The sequence below is a fragment of the Pezoporus flaviventris genome, unplaced genomic scaffold, assembly GCF_033815535.1.
Source record: "Pezoporus flaviventris isolate CSIRO_AGI_PZ_B2104156 unplaced genomic scaffold, CSIRO_AGI_Pfla_v1 ptg000083l, whole genome shotgun sequence".
Classification (NCBI taxonomy): Eukaryota; Metazoa; Chordata; class Aves; order Psittaciformes; family Psittacidae; genus Pezoporus; species Pezoporus flaviventris.
The window spans coordinates 11394365-11414911 of record NW_026892631.1 but is presented as its reverse complement, the minus strand read 5'-3'; the positions used below and the strand labels follow the sequence as shown (position 1 = coordinate 11414911).

Sequence of the window (20547 nt, the reverse complement as noted above, 5' to 3'; positions counted from 1 at the left end):
CAGAGTATTAAGTACTGATTGGGAAGCTTATATACACACACAGGCACAGACGTAAAATGTTAATGGAAAACTGAATGGACCTCAAACGGAAAAAATCCCATATGAAAACTATGCTCTAATTGTTTTCCAGACTAATTCCTTAAAGGGAATAATTCATTAAGGGTTTTTTTGTGACAAACCCTTGTCCTAGTCTGCAATGGTAATACAAGCATCAGAAGTATCACACAGACAACAGACACACATAGACAAGACATCTCCTAGCAATCTACCTATGCCAACTCCAACCTGAGACCATTTCCTCAGCAGCCTTGGACAGCTCAGCTGAATGGTTATTTATCTACTTTGGGTGGCACAGTGAAGGAAAATTAATGCTGAATGCTCAATGACACAAGTGTGTGCTTGTGCTCTACACACTTTTACTGTTGCTAGTACTACAATTTCCTCCCTTGGTCTAAGCACTGATTTTTCATTACAAATATAAAGGCAGGAATAGAGCCAGAGCATGTGGCACTTAACGGTGGAGCAGCCTTTATAAAATTGCATTTCACAGCTAGCATGTGACAGATGCACTTGTCAAAATCTGGCTAACCCATATATTCACCTCCAAAATCTTCATGACCTTGCCATAGAGTCTTATGTTGAAAGGACTTGAAACTTTATTTACTTCAATAAATTCAGCTTTTAAAAACTTGTCCCTGGTCCCCAGCTGCTTCTGAAACAACAAACCCAAACCAAATCCAACCTTCAGAAATCTTTTATAGAGTAAGAAGACATGGTGATTGCAAACTGGGTTAAATCCTTAGTATCTGCATGAGCATTTGTTTTTAATTTAGCTAAGGTAAACAACTTTAAAAGTTTCATCTTTTATAGTGAACATATGCAAGTCTTTAAAAACTGTTGGGTTTTTTCCTTCATATACCATAATACCTAGTTGCCTATTTTTATCTCAGTGCTGCACTTACTCAACATACAGCAACAACATATGCTTCTATGTCAGCCAGGTGCAGAGGGGTAGTTGTAAGAAGAAAAGTAGATAAAACAAAGAAATGGGGGTATTATCAGCAAAATCTTCAGAAATTATTTACTTTCAGTGTTCTTTATAGGATTTTCCTTGCACAGGTCACTATTTGTAATAGTTTGGAACCTGTGGCAGACGTTAAATTGGAAAACTTTGACTCTTAAAGCATGAATTCTGCTCCCTCACTAGCAGACACTTATTTTCTTAGCTACTGTCAAGATAAGCATACGGAGCCTCTCTGTTTAGAGCCTCCACAACAGTACTGCAGGATGCTACATGGAGTTAGTGCACAATGCCCCCTTCTTCCTCTTCACTGCAGCCCTACCAAACCTATGTAAACCCATACTGATCTACTTAGCTGTCCACGATCCCTAATCTAGGCTCAGAAACGTGCTGGTTCCATGAGTTTCTGAATTTAGATTTCACGTGTTCTGATGAGAGGGGCCGCAATCGATGTTACTAGTATCTCGTTATCCAAACAAGGATCTATTTTAAGCTTAAAGCAACTAATCTCGCAGTTCACTGCTTCAGGTTCTCTTCATATGCAGGCTGACATGACTGGATACACAAAATGCCTGAGCTTTGACAGATTTTTGTGAAATCCTAATCATTAGGGATTACCTGAAAACAAACAAAATATCAAATCTGGAAATCAGCAGAGTAACTCCTCCCTTAAATCACTTTTGCTTACTTCCCATCCTTTAGGAAACACTGATTTTGGAAGCCATAGAAGGAAGCTATTCATCACTGAAATGTCATGTCATCACTCCTTCAAAAGCCTTCAACAGAAAGGCAGAGATTTAAGATGTCAGAGTAAAGTCTTTGCTTAATCCAATTAGCATTTAAATATTTTAATCAATAAAAGATGACAGCTGGACTGGGCTAGATGCCAGCTCCCTGAGAGCCCATGCCTTTCAACAGAGTCTCAGTCGCACTAACGTGTTACTGAACAGCAGTAAAAATATCACAGAGTCATAGAATCAAACAAGTTGGAAAGGACCTTTAAGATCATCAAGTCCAACCATTCCCCAGCACTGCCAAGGCCCACCACTAACCCATGTCACTGAGGGCCTCGAACAGTAAATGGTCATAGCACTACCTGGGAGCTGTATAAACTTAAAGCCTTTACCTTCTGTGGCAGCAAAAGAAGTAACAGAAAATTAACAAGGAATGTTTCCTGAAGGCTAGAGTGATAGTGATACATTTAAGATGCCTGGGATGAGGTTCATTAGCCAGTAGAAAATGGCAACTGTGAGTTCTGTATGTTTGTGTGTGATCTGAAACAGTGAACAATACTGATATTTAAGCATCAGAACCATGATGAGGCAGAAAAAAAATAACAAAATAAAACCTCAGTATTTGTTTTCTCAGCACCATTTAGCAAACAAGCATATAGTAAGCGCATTTGCTGGAAGTGCTTGTGCTTAATGAATCACTCACATTGCAAAGTTCAGTCTGCATCTTTCAGTGCAGACACAGAAAGGAAGAAACAGTCATTTCTTTAGGCCATCAATTCTGTGGTGCCTGAAAAATCTACCTGCAATTTATCACAAACGAATGGCAGCAAGGCAAAAAAAAAAAAAGACAGTAAGGAACAGAAGCGTCTTTGTGAACCATTAAGAAAGGAATCTTTACCAGCAATACCCCCATGCAGAACACTCCACTCTGCTCTTCTTTCAGCTTCTTGGCAAGATTTCAAACAAGTTCTTCCAGGTTCCTTCAACATATCTGCTCCTGTTGCCCTTAGTGGGCTCCTTGTCAACAGAGAGCTCATGTTTTCTGCAGGCACTAGTCAGACATGATGAACACATGCATACCTCATGCAAGTCCTGCAAAGTGAACTATACCCAGCCACCCCCCCGCCCCAAGTTGATGAAAAATCAGTTTCTGATTAATTTCAGATGATAAAGAATGATAACTTCTGCCATAAAAGCACAAGTGTGGGAGGAAGACAAGCCACTCAAAACCAACTGGTCTTCACATGAGGCACATTTACAGTCCTCACTAGAAGAAACATTTGGCTTTGTCATTAGTAATCTCCTGACTCGGAGAACAAACATTTTTGCTGAATAGCAAACCTCAGCTGTGATGCAGCAATGTATTCATTCTCTCATGATATTCAGGGAGAGATTTCCTATCACCAGTATTCCATTTTGCACCTTGATCTGGTAAAATACTGTAAGCAAAAGTGATACCTGCATGATCCCACACTGAAGCAGTGCTTGCTGAGCAGATAGTCAAGCAACTGGTAAGGCAGAGACTGGGCAGCAACGCTGCCAGAAACACTCATGGATTCTCCAGCATCCAAAGCAAATGATAGAGGGCCCCATCTTTAGGCCACATATACTTACAGGAGACCAGGAAGCCCAGCTTCAATCCAGGGAAAACAATTTCTTGTCTGAAGGGTTTTTAAAGACTTTATTAGCCCCAGAATCTTACTCTCACTGCAGAGGCCCTGTCACTAAGTTTTGCCATAGCAGATGTAAAGAGCCATAGCTCCAGCTCTTGGCTTACTGCCTTTCAGTGAATAATGAATCTCTCATGCTGGGGATTCTTCCTGCAGCTGGGAAACTTCCAGCTCTGTATTAGAAAAATATATCAACATGGTTCATTGCACCACTTCAAGCAGCCCTTTACTTCAGTCTGTTGTTTTCTCATGTTTTGCACATAGCTCTTATGTCCACTGACAACACAAAGGCACAAAGTCATTCTTGCCCAGAATTTGTCAAGCAGATTTGCAGAGGTCTAAGTAAGTGTCTCTGGGTAGAGCAATGTTCAGAACTGGAAAATCTGTGCAATCTGAGGCACTGCGGAGAGATGAGCTGATGATAGGACTGATGCCAGAACAAGCATGTAGGTGCGACAGACTTACCATCTGAAACCTCTAGTTCTTTTCTTTTGCTAAATATTTTGGTGCAAGTCTGGGACATTCTCAAGAAAAACTGAATGCAAAGTGGTCAGTGACATCCCTGTGTATGACAAAGTCTTTCTTGCTATCCTTCTGATAACGAACAGAGTAAACCTAAGAGGGGAAAAATCCTGCCCTATTTCTACACGTGAACAATCAAAGTAGTCCTAATGCCTTGGAAGAGTATTGCTGTATGACTGTCCCGAATGGTCCTTCCTCCAGCTTCCAGCACAAGGTTTAACAAAAAAAAACCAACCAACCAAAATCAACCAAATAAAAAACACCTAACAAAACAAAAACAACAACATGAATATGAGAACACCCTGACACAAGGACCCTTCAATAGCCCCTGTTCAAGTTTCGTATGATAAGCTGCTACAGACACAGTAACATTTTTATAGTTAATCTGTTCTTTTCTCTTTATAATCTGCATCAAAATGTTGCTTATACTTAGCTCAGTAATAGCTCTGGCCAGTGAACATGCAGAAACAGCAAGTACAGTATAGGAACTCAGCACTACTGAGGAAAATTCTAATTCTATTAAATTTGGCAGCACAAATGTCTTATGTAACCTGCGATTTAGAGGACAGTCTGATCATCTGTCTCATCTGGGAACATTAACGTGTTCTTTTCAGTACATTAAACAAAACCGGCAACTTTCCATTGCAGCAGAGTTTGTTTTTCACTGCACAATGTCTCAGGAAAGGCATCCCATGCAAGCAAAACAATTTTAGTTATCAACAAAAATGACTTTATATGACAATTCAATATACTGAAGGAGTATCCAAGTTTAAAAGCTTACTTTAAGTGCTTCTTTACCAACATTGCCTTGAACTGTGGTGCATCTCAGAGGAGCAAGAGAGGGCTTGTGATCCAAATCTAAAGCAGTGAGTCTCCAAAGCAATGCTTGGGAAATAGGTTTTTCTGAAATGTGACTGTTGCATCAGCAAATTTTACAGATTTTGGGAACTGAAACTCTCATAAAGCTAAGAAGGTTTGAGAGCTACAGATGGAAGCTCCCAAGCACATACAAACCACTCAACAAACCACTGTTTGTATGCACTATTAAACAGAACAAACCCCCAAAGTGCCCTCCTTTTCCAATAGAAATACATTCTAACATGCAAGAGCAGCTGCCCAGTAACAGGATACAGGTACATACAAGCTCCAGTCACAAAACATTTTTGAACAAAGGACTGTATTATTTAAATCCCTGTTGTTCCTAAATCATTTCCAAAATGAGGTAAGAGTTCGTTCAGTGCCAGTATTTACAGAGCGCATTAAACATTCAATTCGTGCCACATATTCAAGGTTACAAAGTCATGCAGCTGAAATACAGATACTGGCAAGTTTTATGAAGACAAGAAGTTTCATTCAGAGAACAGCAAAAATCAATCTTATAGAACACACCCACAAAAGGGTGAAGAATTCAGAGAACATGGGAGTATCTGCCACCTGACACTGCTGACATATTGCTGCAAAACTTCAAGTCAATTACAGACATTTTCTTCTCATCCATACAAAGGATGTACCACAGAGATGTACACTAATAGTAGAATTCCTTAATGTGTTTGGAAACGAGTGGCCAGCATCATACAGAAGTAACACTGTAGCCTACCAGCTAGCTAATCCACATACCTCCAATTGTTAAGGTACGCGAAGCCTTTAAAATAAAAAGCAGCAGCATTCCTCTCTTCTTGGGGACCCAGCTCACTCCATTACCCTGACACAGCTTCTTAGTAAATATCAAGTGCTGAAAAGAATTACCATTTTAGCAACTGCAGGATGTCAAGATGTCAGCACGTTCAGCACAAGAAACTTTGGTGACAAATGCTCAATAATGGATAGTTAAGGGTGACAGGAAATGTCAGGCAACCCTTTAGAGGGCTACTTACAGCATAATCACAGCATGGCAGGAGCTAAGAGAGTAACTATATGCTCAGCATTCTTTATTTTCTTCCACTTACAGAAAGAACAGTGATTTTTCAGACTCCATTAGTCATGCAGTTCTCTCAGTAGCTGATTTGAGAATAAAAGAAAACCTAAACCAGAGTATCTATTAACAGGGAAATTCCCATTAATAGGTTTTTTGTTACAGTTGAAAGGAAGTTGCAGAAGCACAAGAGATTGCCAAGAGGAGATTGCTGGGAGGAGACACACTTAAATAGGTCTATGAATTATGAGTACCATTCTTTTCCCTTAAAATGCATGCACAGTCAACACTTATTACTCTGCATAACAGAAACTGCTTTCTTATGCAGAAACTAACCGAAGGATAAAAGAAATGCAGAGTCACAATGAATCCCTCATGCTCAGAAGCTCGCTTCAAATCTTACATCAAACCAATGCTGAAGAGATCTTGACCTTTCAGATTTGACATGCGCATAGGCAATTACATCACAGAATTCAAGAGCCAGTATCAAACCAAATACTTAAAAGCTGGACGAACCTAGGAAATGATAAGACTGAAAGCTGGCATTAGAAATTGATGCTCATTATTTTATTGCCTTGGCCCAACAGATGCTGTACGTAAAGCCTCCTTAGAGGCTAACAAGGGAACAGCTAATCAGTCTTACTGCCAAAGTAAGAACTGGCAGAGTAACACACTAGATTTCAGTAGTTTAACAATTTGTGATCTAACCAGCCCTACTGGAGGCTGGAAAAAAAGGAAAAAATCAACGGGACGACTGCATTTATTTAAAGGGGAGGATGCAATAGTTTGGGATGAGAGGAATTATAAATACCTGTAAGCATAGAAGTAAATGAAGATACTACTTTAATGAGGTGATACAAGCTTGTATTTTATATACATCTATAAAATATTACTATTAGACAAGCAAAGACTCAAGATACATCCAAAGAATCAAACTGTAAAACTTCCAAGATCTGTGTCATGACAGCTTCAACCTATCCACAAGGATCTTCTCCTTCAGTTTGAACTGTATCAGTTGCTGAAAACCATTACCTTTAAACATCAGTTAACATTAGTGCTAGAACAAGAAAAAAACCCCAAATATTATGTACATTTTTAGGCCACCAGACTGTGTTTACTTCTCATCTCATTCCAACTGCATTACCTTCCAGCAAGTAATAGTCACAAATGATTTCAGAGAAAAAATACTGTACAAAGACACAGAAGTTGAAGTCTATAAAAAGACTAGTCAAAACAATTAAACAGAAGTTTGCTTGTAGTTCTTTGTATCCAAGACCTTCTTGCCACACATTGAGCAGATGCCTACAAGCACACAAAAGGGGTGTAAATTACTTTAAAATCATTCAAGTTTTCCTTCAAAATCATTCAAGTTTTCCTTCAGAACTACAGTTGCCGTGTTTTTGTAAAGATGCTTTAAAATCTTATTTATATATGAGATCCCATTGTCAGTATCTGTGTTTTCTCACCAGATATTGCTAATTCAGAAGTAATGATATGACTTTTCATACAAATTAACATTTACAGCATACGCATAATACCATCACTTAAAAAAAAGCAGCTCTATTTTGAGAGCATTATGATTCACAAAACTGCCCCAAAGACTCTGCAATTTGCTGGAATACTGGGAGACAGCCAGGAAAGGCTCCCATCTGGTAAACAAGTAGAAATAGTCCATTATTTAACTTTGGAAGTCCTGGAGTCAAACTGAGGCCTGAGACAGCCAGAAAGTAGCGAGCCTATGAAAATACAGTTACCACCATACTGACTGCTAAATTCAAGATTAAGAGGTGGGGAGCTTCAGACAATTGAGAAAGTTGAGAAGAAAAGAGTTTCATAAAATTAAGCTATTTTTAAAGTAGCAAAAGTGACAATGGACACTAAGAACACTCAAGAGCTGAAGTGAAGGTGCCGATATCTCAGATGGCTTTGACCTAAACTCAAAGAGTGGCAACTCAGAAGAATAAAGCAGCAAAAAGTACACTAGTTCAGCAGAGGCAGAGGGGTGGGTTGCCTCTTCTTCTGAAGCACCTAAAGAAAGGTGCTAAATCTTTTCCCTTGTAGGGTCACTTCTCATTTTACAAGACCATTCATCAGCAGACAAAAAAAATGTCAAGTGTTAACTTTCTCCAAATCGTATGTTTTCATATATTGACATCATGTGTCTCACTAAGAGCCCATTAGGAAAGAGAACAGGGAACATGCCCTGGGATTTACTTCAGAGAGCAAAATCTAGCCCACAGGCTGTTCAGTTCTAAATTGAGAAGTAATTAAGTTTAGATTGCCTCTCAATTTCAGAGATGCAACAGTTGACGCATTAAGCCATATGACTGCGTTTGCTCCAAAAACCATGCCATAACCACGTCATTGATGGTCATGACTAGAGCCTCAAGCACTTGGGAGCTCTGAATTTTATGAAGAAACCAGATTCAAGCTGGAAGGATACACAAGCAAAGACAAAATGCTGAAGCCCACCGAAACCAGACGTAAGTTTAAGAAACATAACAAGGTTCTACCACATGGGATTCAAGCAGCCATCTGATGAGCAGCTAGCAGCTAGAAAAGGCAACCCTCCTACAGCAGGCTGCTAAACCACTGACATAGTGACACAGTACACATTTATTGAACAATTAATCTCATAAATAAAACCTACTACTAGTAAGCTGTAGCTCTACATTTAACAACTGGTTCATCCCCTGCCAGTGTGCTGTGTAGATTCCTTGGTATTAATAATGTGACTGAGTTCATGTTGCTTCCCCCCCCCCCCTCCCCACCAGAAATTACAAGGTTGAGTCCTTTCCTTTACCTTCTCAAAAATCACAAAACTTGTGGAAGTTCTATGTCCTTAAGGCTCTCCATCAAATTGGCTTGTAATTGATTTTTTTTTTCCCTCAGGAGTTTTTAAGTTTTTTAACAATACTGAAGATTTATAATTAATATGGGAGTCAGAAAGCTTCCAAGTATAAGCAGAATTTCAGGGAAGTCATTCACACATAACTCATATGTACAGAAAAAAATTATATATTATGTACTGCAGGGCTCAATGTCTTGGTTTATAGGAATCATGAGTATTATTACTCTTGATTTTTCAGTTTCACCTTAAGCCAAGCTTGACTTACAATGCATCAAGCACATTCACAACTGGACCATAGACCAGACTCCTTTTAGAGAAATGAGCCTTTCAATGGCCTATGTTAAGCCACTGAACGTGCAATACAACACGCAGACACAAACCCATGAGCATGATTTGCCTTCAGAGACACTTTCTTAACTGCTTTTTTAACTTATTATTTATCTTTGCCTTTTATTCCCTAGGTATTCTACTTAAGATAGCCTACTGCTTTACCAATATCAGAAATTGGCTTTGTGATGGGTTTGCAGTTTGGGATTTTTGGGGGGGGGGTGTGGATCTGGGGTGTTTGGCTGAGGAATTTTTGGTTTGTTTTAGGAGACCACTATTTAGAGGTTTAAATACAGCTATTGTAAAAATGAGAGAGGGGAAAAAGAGAGCAGAAAAGGGACAGTAACAAGTAATTAAGTAATTGAGTTTTACATAATCTATTTTTTTTAAACTAAGGAGAATCTAACTTGCTAGATAACAGTTTTCTATGTAATTGCCAAGATTAAGCTTACACTTATTCTTCTCATTCTACTGATTTAGATACCAGAAACATTCTAAAAGAAACAGAACCATAGAATGACTTAGGCTGGAAAAGATCTCCAGCAGTCTCTACTCCTGCCCTTGCCTCACCCAAAATACAGCCAGCTTGGATAAGGCTGGCTCAGGGCTTTTCAAGTCAAGCTCTACGTATCTCATGTAGAGATTCCACAAGCTATGAGGGTCACTGGGATTACAATATTTGACCACAATCCCAGTGAAAACTGCTTTCCTTATAATTAATAAGGATTTTCCACATTCTAACCTGTGTACGCTGTCTCTTACACTATTACTGCACACCTCAGAAGAGTCTGAGTCCACCTTCTCTAAGCCTTCCTATTAGTAGTTGAAGATAGCAACTGAATCTCAGCTTTCTCTTTGCGAGGCAAAACCAACTCAAGAGTTTTCCAACAGCTCCCTAATTTCAAATCAAACTGGGGTAATTTGGTACTCTGTGAAACTCACCTTTTTTATAGGCACATCCTTGACAATAGTGAGACCCTGGCTGATGCACAGAACTCTTACAAATCCGACAGATTGCAAATTTGTTCTTTCCGTAAGGATCAAACCTGGGGAAAAGGACAAGTAGTTTATATATACACCTTGAAATAAAGTATTTCTTCCTCCTCATCCTCAAAATCCTAAGCCAGAGGGCACAGACAGAAACTCCAACAAGGATTACTTCCAACGTGCCTTTCAATTAAGATACTATTTTGAACTTAAACATCTTCAAGCACCTTGCCCCCTTACATAACAAAACACCCTCCAGACATCAAGAAAATGCTCAAGAGGTTGCACCAGCCACCTTAGCACAGAAAATAAGTCTTTCTGGCTCCTCTGCTAACAAAAGCATCAAACCATAGCAATGTCAGGAAGAACTGCAGCAAAACAGTTCTCCATGCTCTATGATTCAGCAGAAAGTACTCATGAAATACACATGGGCATACTTTTGCCAAGTGATCAAATGTCACAATCCCTACATTTTTCCTTTTTTTAAAAAAAAAAAAGTGGATTTTGGACAAGTTTTGAGCAGTTGCCAAAAAATGCAGGGTACAGGCCTCAGTTACAGAAAACTGTCTTTTAGCCAAGCATAGTATTAAATACTAACCTTGCCTTTTTTGATGTCAGTGCCTTGTTTTCATTTAACTTGCGGCCACCGCTTTCTACAGACAGAATAAAGCCATAAAACAGTAAATTCCCCTGTTCCAAGCATACAGTTTACAGCTTTTACATCTCTACAAATAAAGTCAGGAGAAGAGATAAAGCATCCAGCACAGCATTAAAGCACAGGACAACAAAACAGTTTACATCGTACCTGCATATCATCATTCCACACAGGAAAAAAACACACACAAATTCAATACTGAAGAGCTCAGAATAAATAAGTTCCCAACGAACAGAACACAGAATTGTTTGGGTTGGAGGGAACCTTAAGGATCACCCAGTTCCAGCCCTCTGCTTTGGGCAGGGACTAAATCAGAACGGAAGGAAAACTACGGAAGTTAGAAATTAACCCAATTACTTCGTATTTTACCCTTACGATCATAAGACAACTCAAGATGCCCAACTAACTTTAAGATACCGAAAAAACAAGCGTTAAACACCCCACCACCCCCCCTCAAAGTTACCTGTCGTGTTTCTCGCACCATCTTTCCACGTATCGGGAGTAATTACAGTACCGAGCTTCTTCTCACCTACCCAGGGAAGGATTACAAAGGAAAACAATATACCTATACGGCATTAACACCCGCACCAATCGCTGCCTACAGGAGAACGACAGCTCCCGACACCCCTAGAACCGCCACCTAAAGCCCACCCTGTACAGCCCGGGACCCATGGTTGCCCAGCCGAACCCGAGCCCACCTCGGGCTCAGCAGACCCCCACTGACGGCCCGCCCGCCGCACTCACACTTCTCACACACCATGGCGGCCTCCCCACCACCACCACCACAACAACAACGGCAACACCACAACCCCGCTTCCGGGTCTTCCCCGGAACTGACGTTTCTATAGCGCCGGTTTCCGGCGCCGGGCGGCCCCGCGGCGGCAGCGCTGTGGTAAGAGGCGGGCCGGTAGCTCCCCTCTTTTGCCCCTCGCTGTCCCGGAGCAGGTGCTGCTGAGCGGGGCTTGTCAGCGGGCAGCACCGCCGCCTCCTGCCGGAAGAGGGAGCGGCCCGGCCCGGGCGCTGAGGCGGTTTCCCTTGCGTGGGGCACGGGGGTGGCGGGTGCCGGGGCAGGCCGCCTGTTCCGTGTGGTAAACCCGTAACACTCTTCTGCCCTAAAGTAATCACTTTGATCCCCAAATTAAGCTGAGAGCTCTGCCTTGTCTATGGCGACAAGGCAAAACCTTACCGTGTGGTGCCTGTGCTGCGTTTGAGTACCAGGACGCGCTTGCTGTCTTGCAGGGGGCCCGCTAACCGGTATCACGATGAAAGAAGTAGAAATAAGGAGGCTCTTTGCTGCCAACCTCCTCTGCGTGTTCTCGGTTATTCTGACAGCGGTTGTTCCGGCTTTCCTCTGGGACGGATTCACGGTCTTGGGAACACACCTCGCGTGGCTGTGTATTTGTTCTGTTTGCGTCGGTACCGTTAATGTAATCTTGCACTTAGTCCTTAAGACAAATCGTTCTCCTAAGAGAAGTTCGCTTGCTCACAAGGTAAGATTTTTCATGTTAAATTCCTACCAGATGGTATGGAGGGGAAGCAAATGCTGTCACTGTAATAATCAAATCAGAAAGAAAGGTCAATTTTTGCAGGTGAATTCTTGTTTTCCATGAATGAGCTGAGCGTAGCACCCTTTGAAATGAGTTCTCCAATGTTTTCATGATGTTATACTTTCTCTACCTGTTCAGGCAAGCGATTCTGTGCCTTTCCTTTTCCTTGCTAATATATTGTCCGTAATTCCAGCCATTGATCTTACAACAGTTTATATGGTGGCAAAACCTGGTGTAATTGAATGGGTGCAGAACTCATTTCAGAGCCTAGGCCTGACCTTCAGCCTGATGAAGGAATGCATTTCTCATGTATACTTTTAAGTTTGTAATAATTTTACAGGGAGAGAAGTAGTTTTTAGAATTTGAGACCCAAAAAAGAGGCCGGCTTATTGCAATTTAAACAAAGTTGGTACATTTTTAAAAGCTATGTGGAAAACTATTAAAATGGCTGCATTTCCTGGCATGATGAAACTTGCATGCAGAATCTAAATCTGGGATAAACTCTTCTAGTTACAGTTTGTAATGGGGGCATTAGACATATGAATCCTGATGAAATAGGTTTGATCAGAGTGAATTTGCAGCAGCAGCACACAACTTGTTCAGGAGTCGGGGAATACACCTGCATTTTGTAATCAGGACAGCCTTGCACTCCCAACTTTCTGAATCGTGCTCCGAGAGGGTGAGTCTTCAACATTTAAGCAAACACCCCTGAAAACAGCATCTTTGTAGGCAGAGCCTCTGTTTGGCTGTCCGAGGGGTGATGTGAAATACACAAAATCACCATGGAAAATAAGTATTTTAACCATCTGTGATTTACGAAGGAAGCAGGTTTTGTGTTCTAGGTGAGCTTTCACCCCAGCCTAGCATAAGGAATAAATATTTGTTAAAAAGTGTTTAAGGAAAATCATAGGTTTCCACTGATGACCTGATCAGAACAGATCTAACCAGAACTGTTTGCCAAGTGAGTATGCTTCTAGATGGTATAGTGAGTACCCAGAAACTATGGTTTAAATTCATCGAAAATTAAATGTGTTTTGCAGATTTATAGAAAATTGTGGACGTTTCTCAAATGGATTTAGAATTTAAGAAACCAAGTTCAAAATGTAGTTTTTATTTGGTGTAAATTTTAAGTATTACTTTTGATTCTGAATGTGGCTGTTTCTTTTTAATGTTACATATTTTCTTTCTTTTAAATATTGCTTTTACTTTCTGCGAAAGATGTCTTTGAATGAATGGAGTTAACACTCAGATGTAAAACAAGTGTAAAAATACCCAATAAAACTATCTCTGTTTATCTTGTCATTTCTAGTTACACTTTTTTATGTTTATAATAATAGGGTACGTCAAAAAAAAATTTAAATGGAGTGTAATCATTTCTAATTGATTATTTGAAGTATCAGACATTGGGAAAACTGTTTCAACACAGGCCATGCTATTATCATGCTTCACTGTGGCTGAAGTTAAAGAAGTGGGTAGAGTACAATGCTGTTGATAAGATGTAGACCATGTAGATTACTTATGTTCTCTTTTCTTTTGCAACATTATTCTGATATCTTATTGCTCTTTTTTAGATATCCAGATTTCTAAAATGCTGTATGTACTTTTTCATGTCTTGCATAGTATTTCATGCCATTATTGTTCTCTATGGAGCACCTCTCCTAGGGTAAGTCAGAAAACCCTATTTTTCTCTAAGCTTTTTAAGAGTCAGTTCTCCTTGCAGATATTGGTAGCAGTACTTTTATAGTTCCTGGTACGTTGGAGGTTAAAGGATCAGCTCCTGGCTGGGGGAAGAAGGGTAGCTGGTTTGGTTTGGAGGGGGGGTTGCTGGTTGGGTGTCTTTTGGGGGTTGGGTTTTGTTTGGGTTTTGGTTTTGTTTGTTGGGTTTTTTTGTTGGGTTTTTTATTTATAGAAGCTGGCTTTTACAATTTCTGTGTATTTGGAGATGTGTTGTTCAAGGCAGTTACATGCAACTGCTTTTACTTTAATATTACCCATTAAGCATACAGGTGCAGCCATTTTTCCAAGTTTCATTTAGTCATTTTCCCCAGAAGACTCTAAAACACTCATCTTGCATATCTTTCATCCTTTGGTATTAGTGTTTTATTCTGAAGGAGATGCTTAGTTACTGACTAACAATGGCATCACATAGTTTGGTTTCATGGCTGCTTCTGCAATGTGAAACGAGAAAAACAAATGGAATAATGAAGTAAATATCCATGTATACTTCAGAACTAATGTTTTGCATGAGGTACACCCATGGGATTTTTAGGTATTTAAAATAATTACTGCATCTCAGTCTTGGTTGAGATAACAAATGGATACCGGAATTTTTTCCATCTTTCTTTACTGTTCTACAGAGTAATAAGAAAATCCTTTATTCTTCTACATGAGGCTTAAGAAATCATGCATACTTTCACAAATTGACTTTTAGGGAAAAACAAAAGCCACCCCTTTACTTTGGAATTCTCAGAATATCAGTAACTGCCTCACTTAATTTTGTAATATTCCTTCTTTGTAGGTCAGTGACTGAGACGTTTTTGTTTTCAGTTCTCCTCTCTACCTTTACGACTTTACAATGCTTGTGTATGCTGGGACCAAACATCCAAGCATGGATACGGGTATTTAGTAAAAATGGGTAAGTTCTATTCTAAAGTTTCTCATCTTACCCAAAAAAAGAAATGGACAGAATTGAGGTAAACAATAGATCACAGAATTTATGTTTTTTAAAGAAAGGAAAACTTCCTGAATTTATGAGTGGTTCTTATATTTGTAATTACAGGCTTATGAAAGCTTTTCTGACAAAGAAAAGGGCAGGGGGGTTGGAACTGAGTGATCTTTAAGGTCCCTTCCAACCCAAACCATTCTAGGTTTCTGTATGTGTTTGAAGAAAGTAAAGTTCCAAACACATGTTTTGCTGGTATAAAACCATTCTGGAGTCCAGTATGATGGTTCTCAATTAAAGTGGAGACCTGAGACTGAGCTGTACAGGGAGAATCTTGCAGATGATCCAATAGTACCTTTGTAAATACAACTTTTGAAGTAGGAATAACAAGCCAAAGCAAACTATTTTAATGGTATTTTAAATGTGACTGTAAGAGTGAAAATAATATATAATTTACTGTGGTCTTCAGTATGTAATCTTTACCCATGCTCGTCTTCAGATTTCTAAGAAAGCTGTTTCAGTGTCGGAGGTTCCAAGCATTAATTTTTTTCAAGAGTATGTTTAGAGTAAAATGAGCCTTTTTACCTCACTTTCACCTCAGTGATGCCCATGACATTAGCATGTATCCTGGATAATGTATTTTTCAGATGTATTTTGTCTCTTCTACCTTTTCTGCACTAGCTACATACCAGGATTGTTGAAAGACTGGGATGCTGAAGCATAAAAAAGCCCCACACATGCTTTGAGGTTTAATAATAAGATGTTAGCATTTGTTCACTTTTAATAGTTTGTAAGGATGACCTCTTATCTCAAAAGAAAGTGAAGAGTTGTATAATGCTGCTGACCTCTGGAGTTACCTTTGGTTTCAACTTCTGTAGAGGAGGATACAAGTAGATATTTTGTAGTAGTTTCAGGTAGTAACTTTTGGTTTATGTCAGTTCTCATCTTGCTGAAAAAGATCTTGAATCCTTATTGAAGTCATTTATGCTTGTTTTTTTTTATTTTCCAGTGGAAGGGTTGAATAGACTTTAATAAAAGCATGGAGTTGTTTAGCCAAAACAAATCATTGCTGATTCACTTAGCCATCTTTGGAGGTTTTGCGGTTGGAAATAATAGTTGAATTGAAGTAACAGATGTGTGACAGCAGTCTGTCTTTGTACCAGGTTAGTTTTTTGAATGCCTGATGATTTTTGTCTTTCCTAGTCTAGATCTCCATCTTATTTCAGCACAGTTATTGCATAGGAAACAGTAGTCTTGATTTAACGTTTTTGTTGTGACAGTTTGTACATACCTCTTACTAATGAGCTATGTGACATCTGAGTAAAATGTCTGTTTAACAATTATGTTTATTTAGACTATCCTTCGAATAAAAATACACTGCAAAGAAATACTGTAGCAGGTTTGGAATTTTTTTTATCGATTTTAGCAAGATTTTAGCTCTTTTAAAAATAATCCTGTGTGGTTTTTTATTTAGGCTTATGAATGAGTTAGAATATCTTGCATTTAGTGTCTAATATAACCACGTGGAATGAGGTGGAACTGGTTGAATGGAGGAAAAGGATGGTTAGGTAATATCAACAAATTCAGCAAATTGAATTTCACTGGAACAGCAAGCTGGAAAATCTGATTAAGCATATAGCTTAGTATGAAAAAGGAGTTTGTTTTAAACAATCTGAATACACTTTAAACAATTAACCACTGTCATCTATATTTGTCTATGCAATATTTATCAGCTCAAAACCTGCTTGTGCAATTGCTTTTGCAGAAAGACAGATAAACTTGCTTTTTCTAGATGTCTTTATCTTGATGGATCAAGTATAAATAAGTAAAAGAGGCTAATTCCCTAGCTATTGCTCTGCTTTCTGTTACGTTTTAGATGATCTAGTGTGAAAATACTGATGTGTCTAATGTCTTGTCATATGACTATTCACAAAGTTACATTCCAGTAAGTTTCATGTAGTCTATTGCATTGTAATAGCTGTGGTACAACTGAGTCAGTCGGACTTAAATATGTGGGCATAAACTTGCAAAGTGCTTATTATTTCTGCAGAGATGCTTAGCTTTCTCTGTTTCTGCTTGCAGCATGTGGAAGTGCAGTCACTGCTAGTAAAATCAGTTCTATTAAGTTTACTACAAGACGAGTCTTTAAGTGTGCATGCCTCTATGAGATGGGCGATATGTGCCTTCTAATGATAGCATGTAAACTGTGACACTGCAGGTTTAACTGTTTATATAATAAAGATTTGGTTATTTGCAGGTGGAGGGGGAGGTATTGTTTGGTTGGTTTGGGTTTTTTTTTATATACATGAAACAGAATTGCAGCTCAGACAGAAAATCACATATGCTCCACATTTTGATGAACCAAATGTATTTCTTTTGGGGTTTTCTTTATTTTTACTTCATGGATTTTGAGCAATTTTTCTTACCTTTATAGTCTGTGTACACATAGAATGTGTGAGGAAAGTTAGTCTGTTTATTCTACATCGTATCAATACCAAGTAGCCTGTAAATAAGCCTCTCTCCACTAATTCTGGGTTTGGGGATGGGTGGGCCCATGCCACCTCTCTCTGGACTCTGTATTCTGGCGTCTAGTGTTGTGACCAGTGTCATGACACTGATCATATTGATCATACGCTGTCATGTGCTGCTGTAAGCAGATAGAGGGAAATAGAAGCTACAGAAAGGGTTATCAGCACTGAGGGAAGCAGGTGTCTATTCTTTAAATGGCTTTTCAGTAACTATTGGCTGAATAGCCTCATGCGTAAAAGCCTTTTATGAAATCAGCTTTCAATTGCTGATTTTTGTTGTTCCTTTTGAAGACTGTTTATTTCAAATCACTGAGTAATTCCATTGAATTTTATGATGGCAATTATAAGATGTCACCTGGGTAGGAAGTAGGTTTTATTTGGAGTTTGCCTGAAAATAGTGTAATCCCATAACTTCAGGGCTCCATCTAGTTGTCATTTCACCTATTCTGTCACTTGTTTGTGAACTGCATACTCATACTTGGAAATCTCTTTTGTGAAGTTAGGCAGCATCAAATACTAAGTTCTCCTTAGTATTTCAGTCCTGCTGCAGTCCAAATTTCCAGATCTTCTCTATTCAGGAGCTGTTTTAATAAATTCTTTTAGCTAACCTCTTAATTCAAACATTATTTAAGCAGTACTTAATGTATTGTATTGTTTAAAGGGGTTAAATAATTACTTTAGACTTTAAAAGGCCTTTGTGTTGCTAGTGAACATTTCTTACCGTAAATACTACTAGTTTTGCCTGCAGAATGGTCTTAGTTGTAGTTTATTCATAGTTAAATAAATAAAGCTATAACATTCAGTTTGTAAATGTTGCTGCGGTTATTAGCCTCATGCAAATGAGGCATTTATGTGATGAGTTAATAATGGGTTAAAGACTACCTGTAAAAATCCCAATAGGTGACATTACATGAAGAAAAGAGTAATCAAAACGTTGTTCTTGGGGATAATGTTGGAGGACAAGTCAAGTTGTATTTGAGTAGCCAGTTCCATGCTGCAGAGTGGTTGGATTAGCAGTGCAAATAGTTACCAAACTACCAATGGCTTCTTCACTTGGGCACTGTGCCTTGCATGTTCTGTTGTTTTGCTTTTGGACTCAGTCTGATATATCTCCATATGGTGCAGCAGTATGTGTGTAGGTTTACCAGATAAAATGTCTTGTGGGGTGTAAATCTACCTCGGTCAGTCCTCAGTATATTCTGCTGGCTCTTTCACTGCTTTAAGGCTGCAGTGGATGTTCTCTTGACCTGGTTATTCAGCTTCTGAAAATAATTTATAAAAGTTTCAATGTGTAGATTCTTGAACAGTTTTGAGTTAAATCAGGACCTTTCCCTTTGGGAGGGGGGAAAAATCTCAAACTGGTCGTATTGTGAATTGAAATGGAGTAGTTTAAGTAAAGGGATGAGGTTATTGTAGAAGAAACAGTTCTGCTCAAAATGTCAATGTTACACCATAAATACTATAATCTGTATGACCTTTATTTTGCAAACAATGAAAAATGTTTGCTTCACACTTGTGAGCCCTTTGGTCAGTAGCAAATGCAGCCATGAGGTAGGTGTACTCAGAAGCAGTCAGAAGTTTTACAGTCATCAAAACAAGGTGTAGGGTTAAAGCTTTCATGCCATACAACCTGAACAGCACATGTGCAATTCAGTTTACTATCCAACAGCTCTTCTAGTCACAAAACCACTGTTTTTATACTTCTGTTAGCTAAAGCTAAATTTACATTTACAGTCTGAGATGTAGCAAACTTAAGATTCCAGTCTCTTAACTTCCTGATTTGGAGCAGGGATTTCAACCCAATTCTCCTGTCTCAGAACTGTCCCCTATTTTGTTCTCAACTTCTGCTGTTGTTTCTTAATTGGTACCAAGTACTCAAACGTCCATGGTTTGAGAAAAGCAGAGCAATCACTTGGAAGACTGATGACAGGCAATAAGTGTTTCTCTATTAAACAGAAACCTGACTTTTCCTAAACTTTTGGAGTCAGTAGTGGTAGTAGGCTGTATTGAGAACTGAAGTCGCTAACATCTCTTACGATACATGTCATGATTGGCAGTGCAAGAGTTCTTTGGGGTGCAGTAATGTGTGGTATAGAAAGATTGTGTTTATAGCTAAAACATGCAACTGACATTGTATGTATAGTTTGTATCTTTTAGGAGGAACCTGAATGCTATTTATGGAATACATGCATTTTTATATCTGTAGTCTCAAAAATCTTGGGAGAAATCAGATCTGCTGCTGCTGAAACCTTGTAACGCACTGTTTTTACAGAGCTATGTCCATCTGGGAAAGCAGTTTGCAAATTACTACTGTGTGCAGTATACTTGGAGCTTGGTTTGGAGCATTTCCTATTCCTCTTGATTGGGATCGGCCTTGGCAGGTTAGTATGTACACCTTTATCATAAATACAACAATGTTAATGTTCTGGATATGCATGCCACGCTATTGCTCTGAAACTGTACAGGTATGTTGGACTTGCTCATAAGCTGGGTTGTGCCAAATGTTTTATGTTGTTGGAAGCATCTGTGCTTGCAGTGTTAGGATGTGAGGATGTAAAACGCAAAATTTGTACCTCCATTTTCATAGGTTCTTTGTTATAGATTTATGAGTGTCTGTTGCATGCAAATTTTTGCATGAAATAAAGCTGGTAAGTATTTTGATAAGGAGAAACTAGACAAGCTGGAAGAGAAATGTGACATGATGAAGATGGCTCCAAGTTTGCCTTCAGTCTGGCAGCTTTTATCGTTTATGGGTAGAGAAGGAAAGATGCTTTCTTAGTGTTTTAGTTCCACTCTGTCTTCCATCAAAGCACTTAACAGAATGCATTTTAAATGGATTTGGATTGATTTGTGGAAATGGTGGGGCCAAAGCGCTGTACTAAACACTTCTGATTTCAAAGGCAGGCAAACATCAGCTTTGTAGCTGTGCAATAAAAAAATGTGAAGTTGGCATTGCAGACCCTCTCTTTATAAATCCAAATGTCTGTGTTCTTAATATTTTTGTTGGCATGAAGAAATTATTCCATTAAACGTAACTGAAGTCTGCAGTTGCCATAAAATGATGACACTAGTAACACTTCTTCCTAAACGTCCTCAGAGGATATTCCTCAGGTTACCAGACTCCTACACTC

At 39.1% G+C, this 20547-nt stretch overlaps 2 protein-coding genes across 4 annotated transcripts in view; one reads left to right on the top strand and one right to left on the bottom strand.

Annotated features, from left to right (window-relative positions):
- Positions 1–5075: 5075 nt before the first annotated feature.
- Positions 5076–11560, bottom strand: CRIPT (CXXC repeat containing interactor of PDZ3 domain). The gene is made up of 5 exons (XM_061475323.1): positions 11424–11560; positions 11143–11208; positions 10623–10677; positions 9980–10083; positions 5076–7161 (listed from the first exon to the last, which is right to left on the bottom strand). The coding sequence occupies exons 1-5, from the start codon at positions 11437–11439 to the stop codon at positions 7097–7099; spliced, it is 306 nt and encodes a 101-aa protein (XP_061331307.1). The 5' UTR covers positions 11440–11560; the 3' UTR covers positions 5076–7096.
- PIGF (phosphatidylinositol glycan anchor biosynthesis class F) overlaps positions 11507–20547 on the top strand; it is a 21147-nt gene continuing 12106 nt past the window's right edge. For all 3 annotated transcript variants that reach the window (XM_061475318.1, XM_061475319.1, XM_061475317.1), the window contains exons 1-5: positions 11507–11571; positions 11919–12169; positions 13798–13889; positions 14745–14861; positions 19689–19797. In XM_061475318.1, coding sequence (XP_061331302.1) covers positions 11942–12169; positions 13798–13889; positions 14745–14861; positions 19689–19797 — 546 coding nt within the window. In that variant the 5' untranslated portion in view covers positions 11507–11571; positions 11919–11941. The remainder of the gene's footprint in view (positions 11572–11918; positions 12170–13797; positions 13890–14744; positions 14862–19688; positions 19798–20547) is intronic.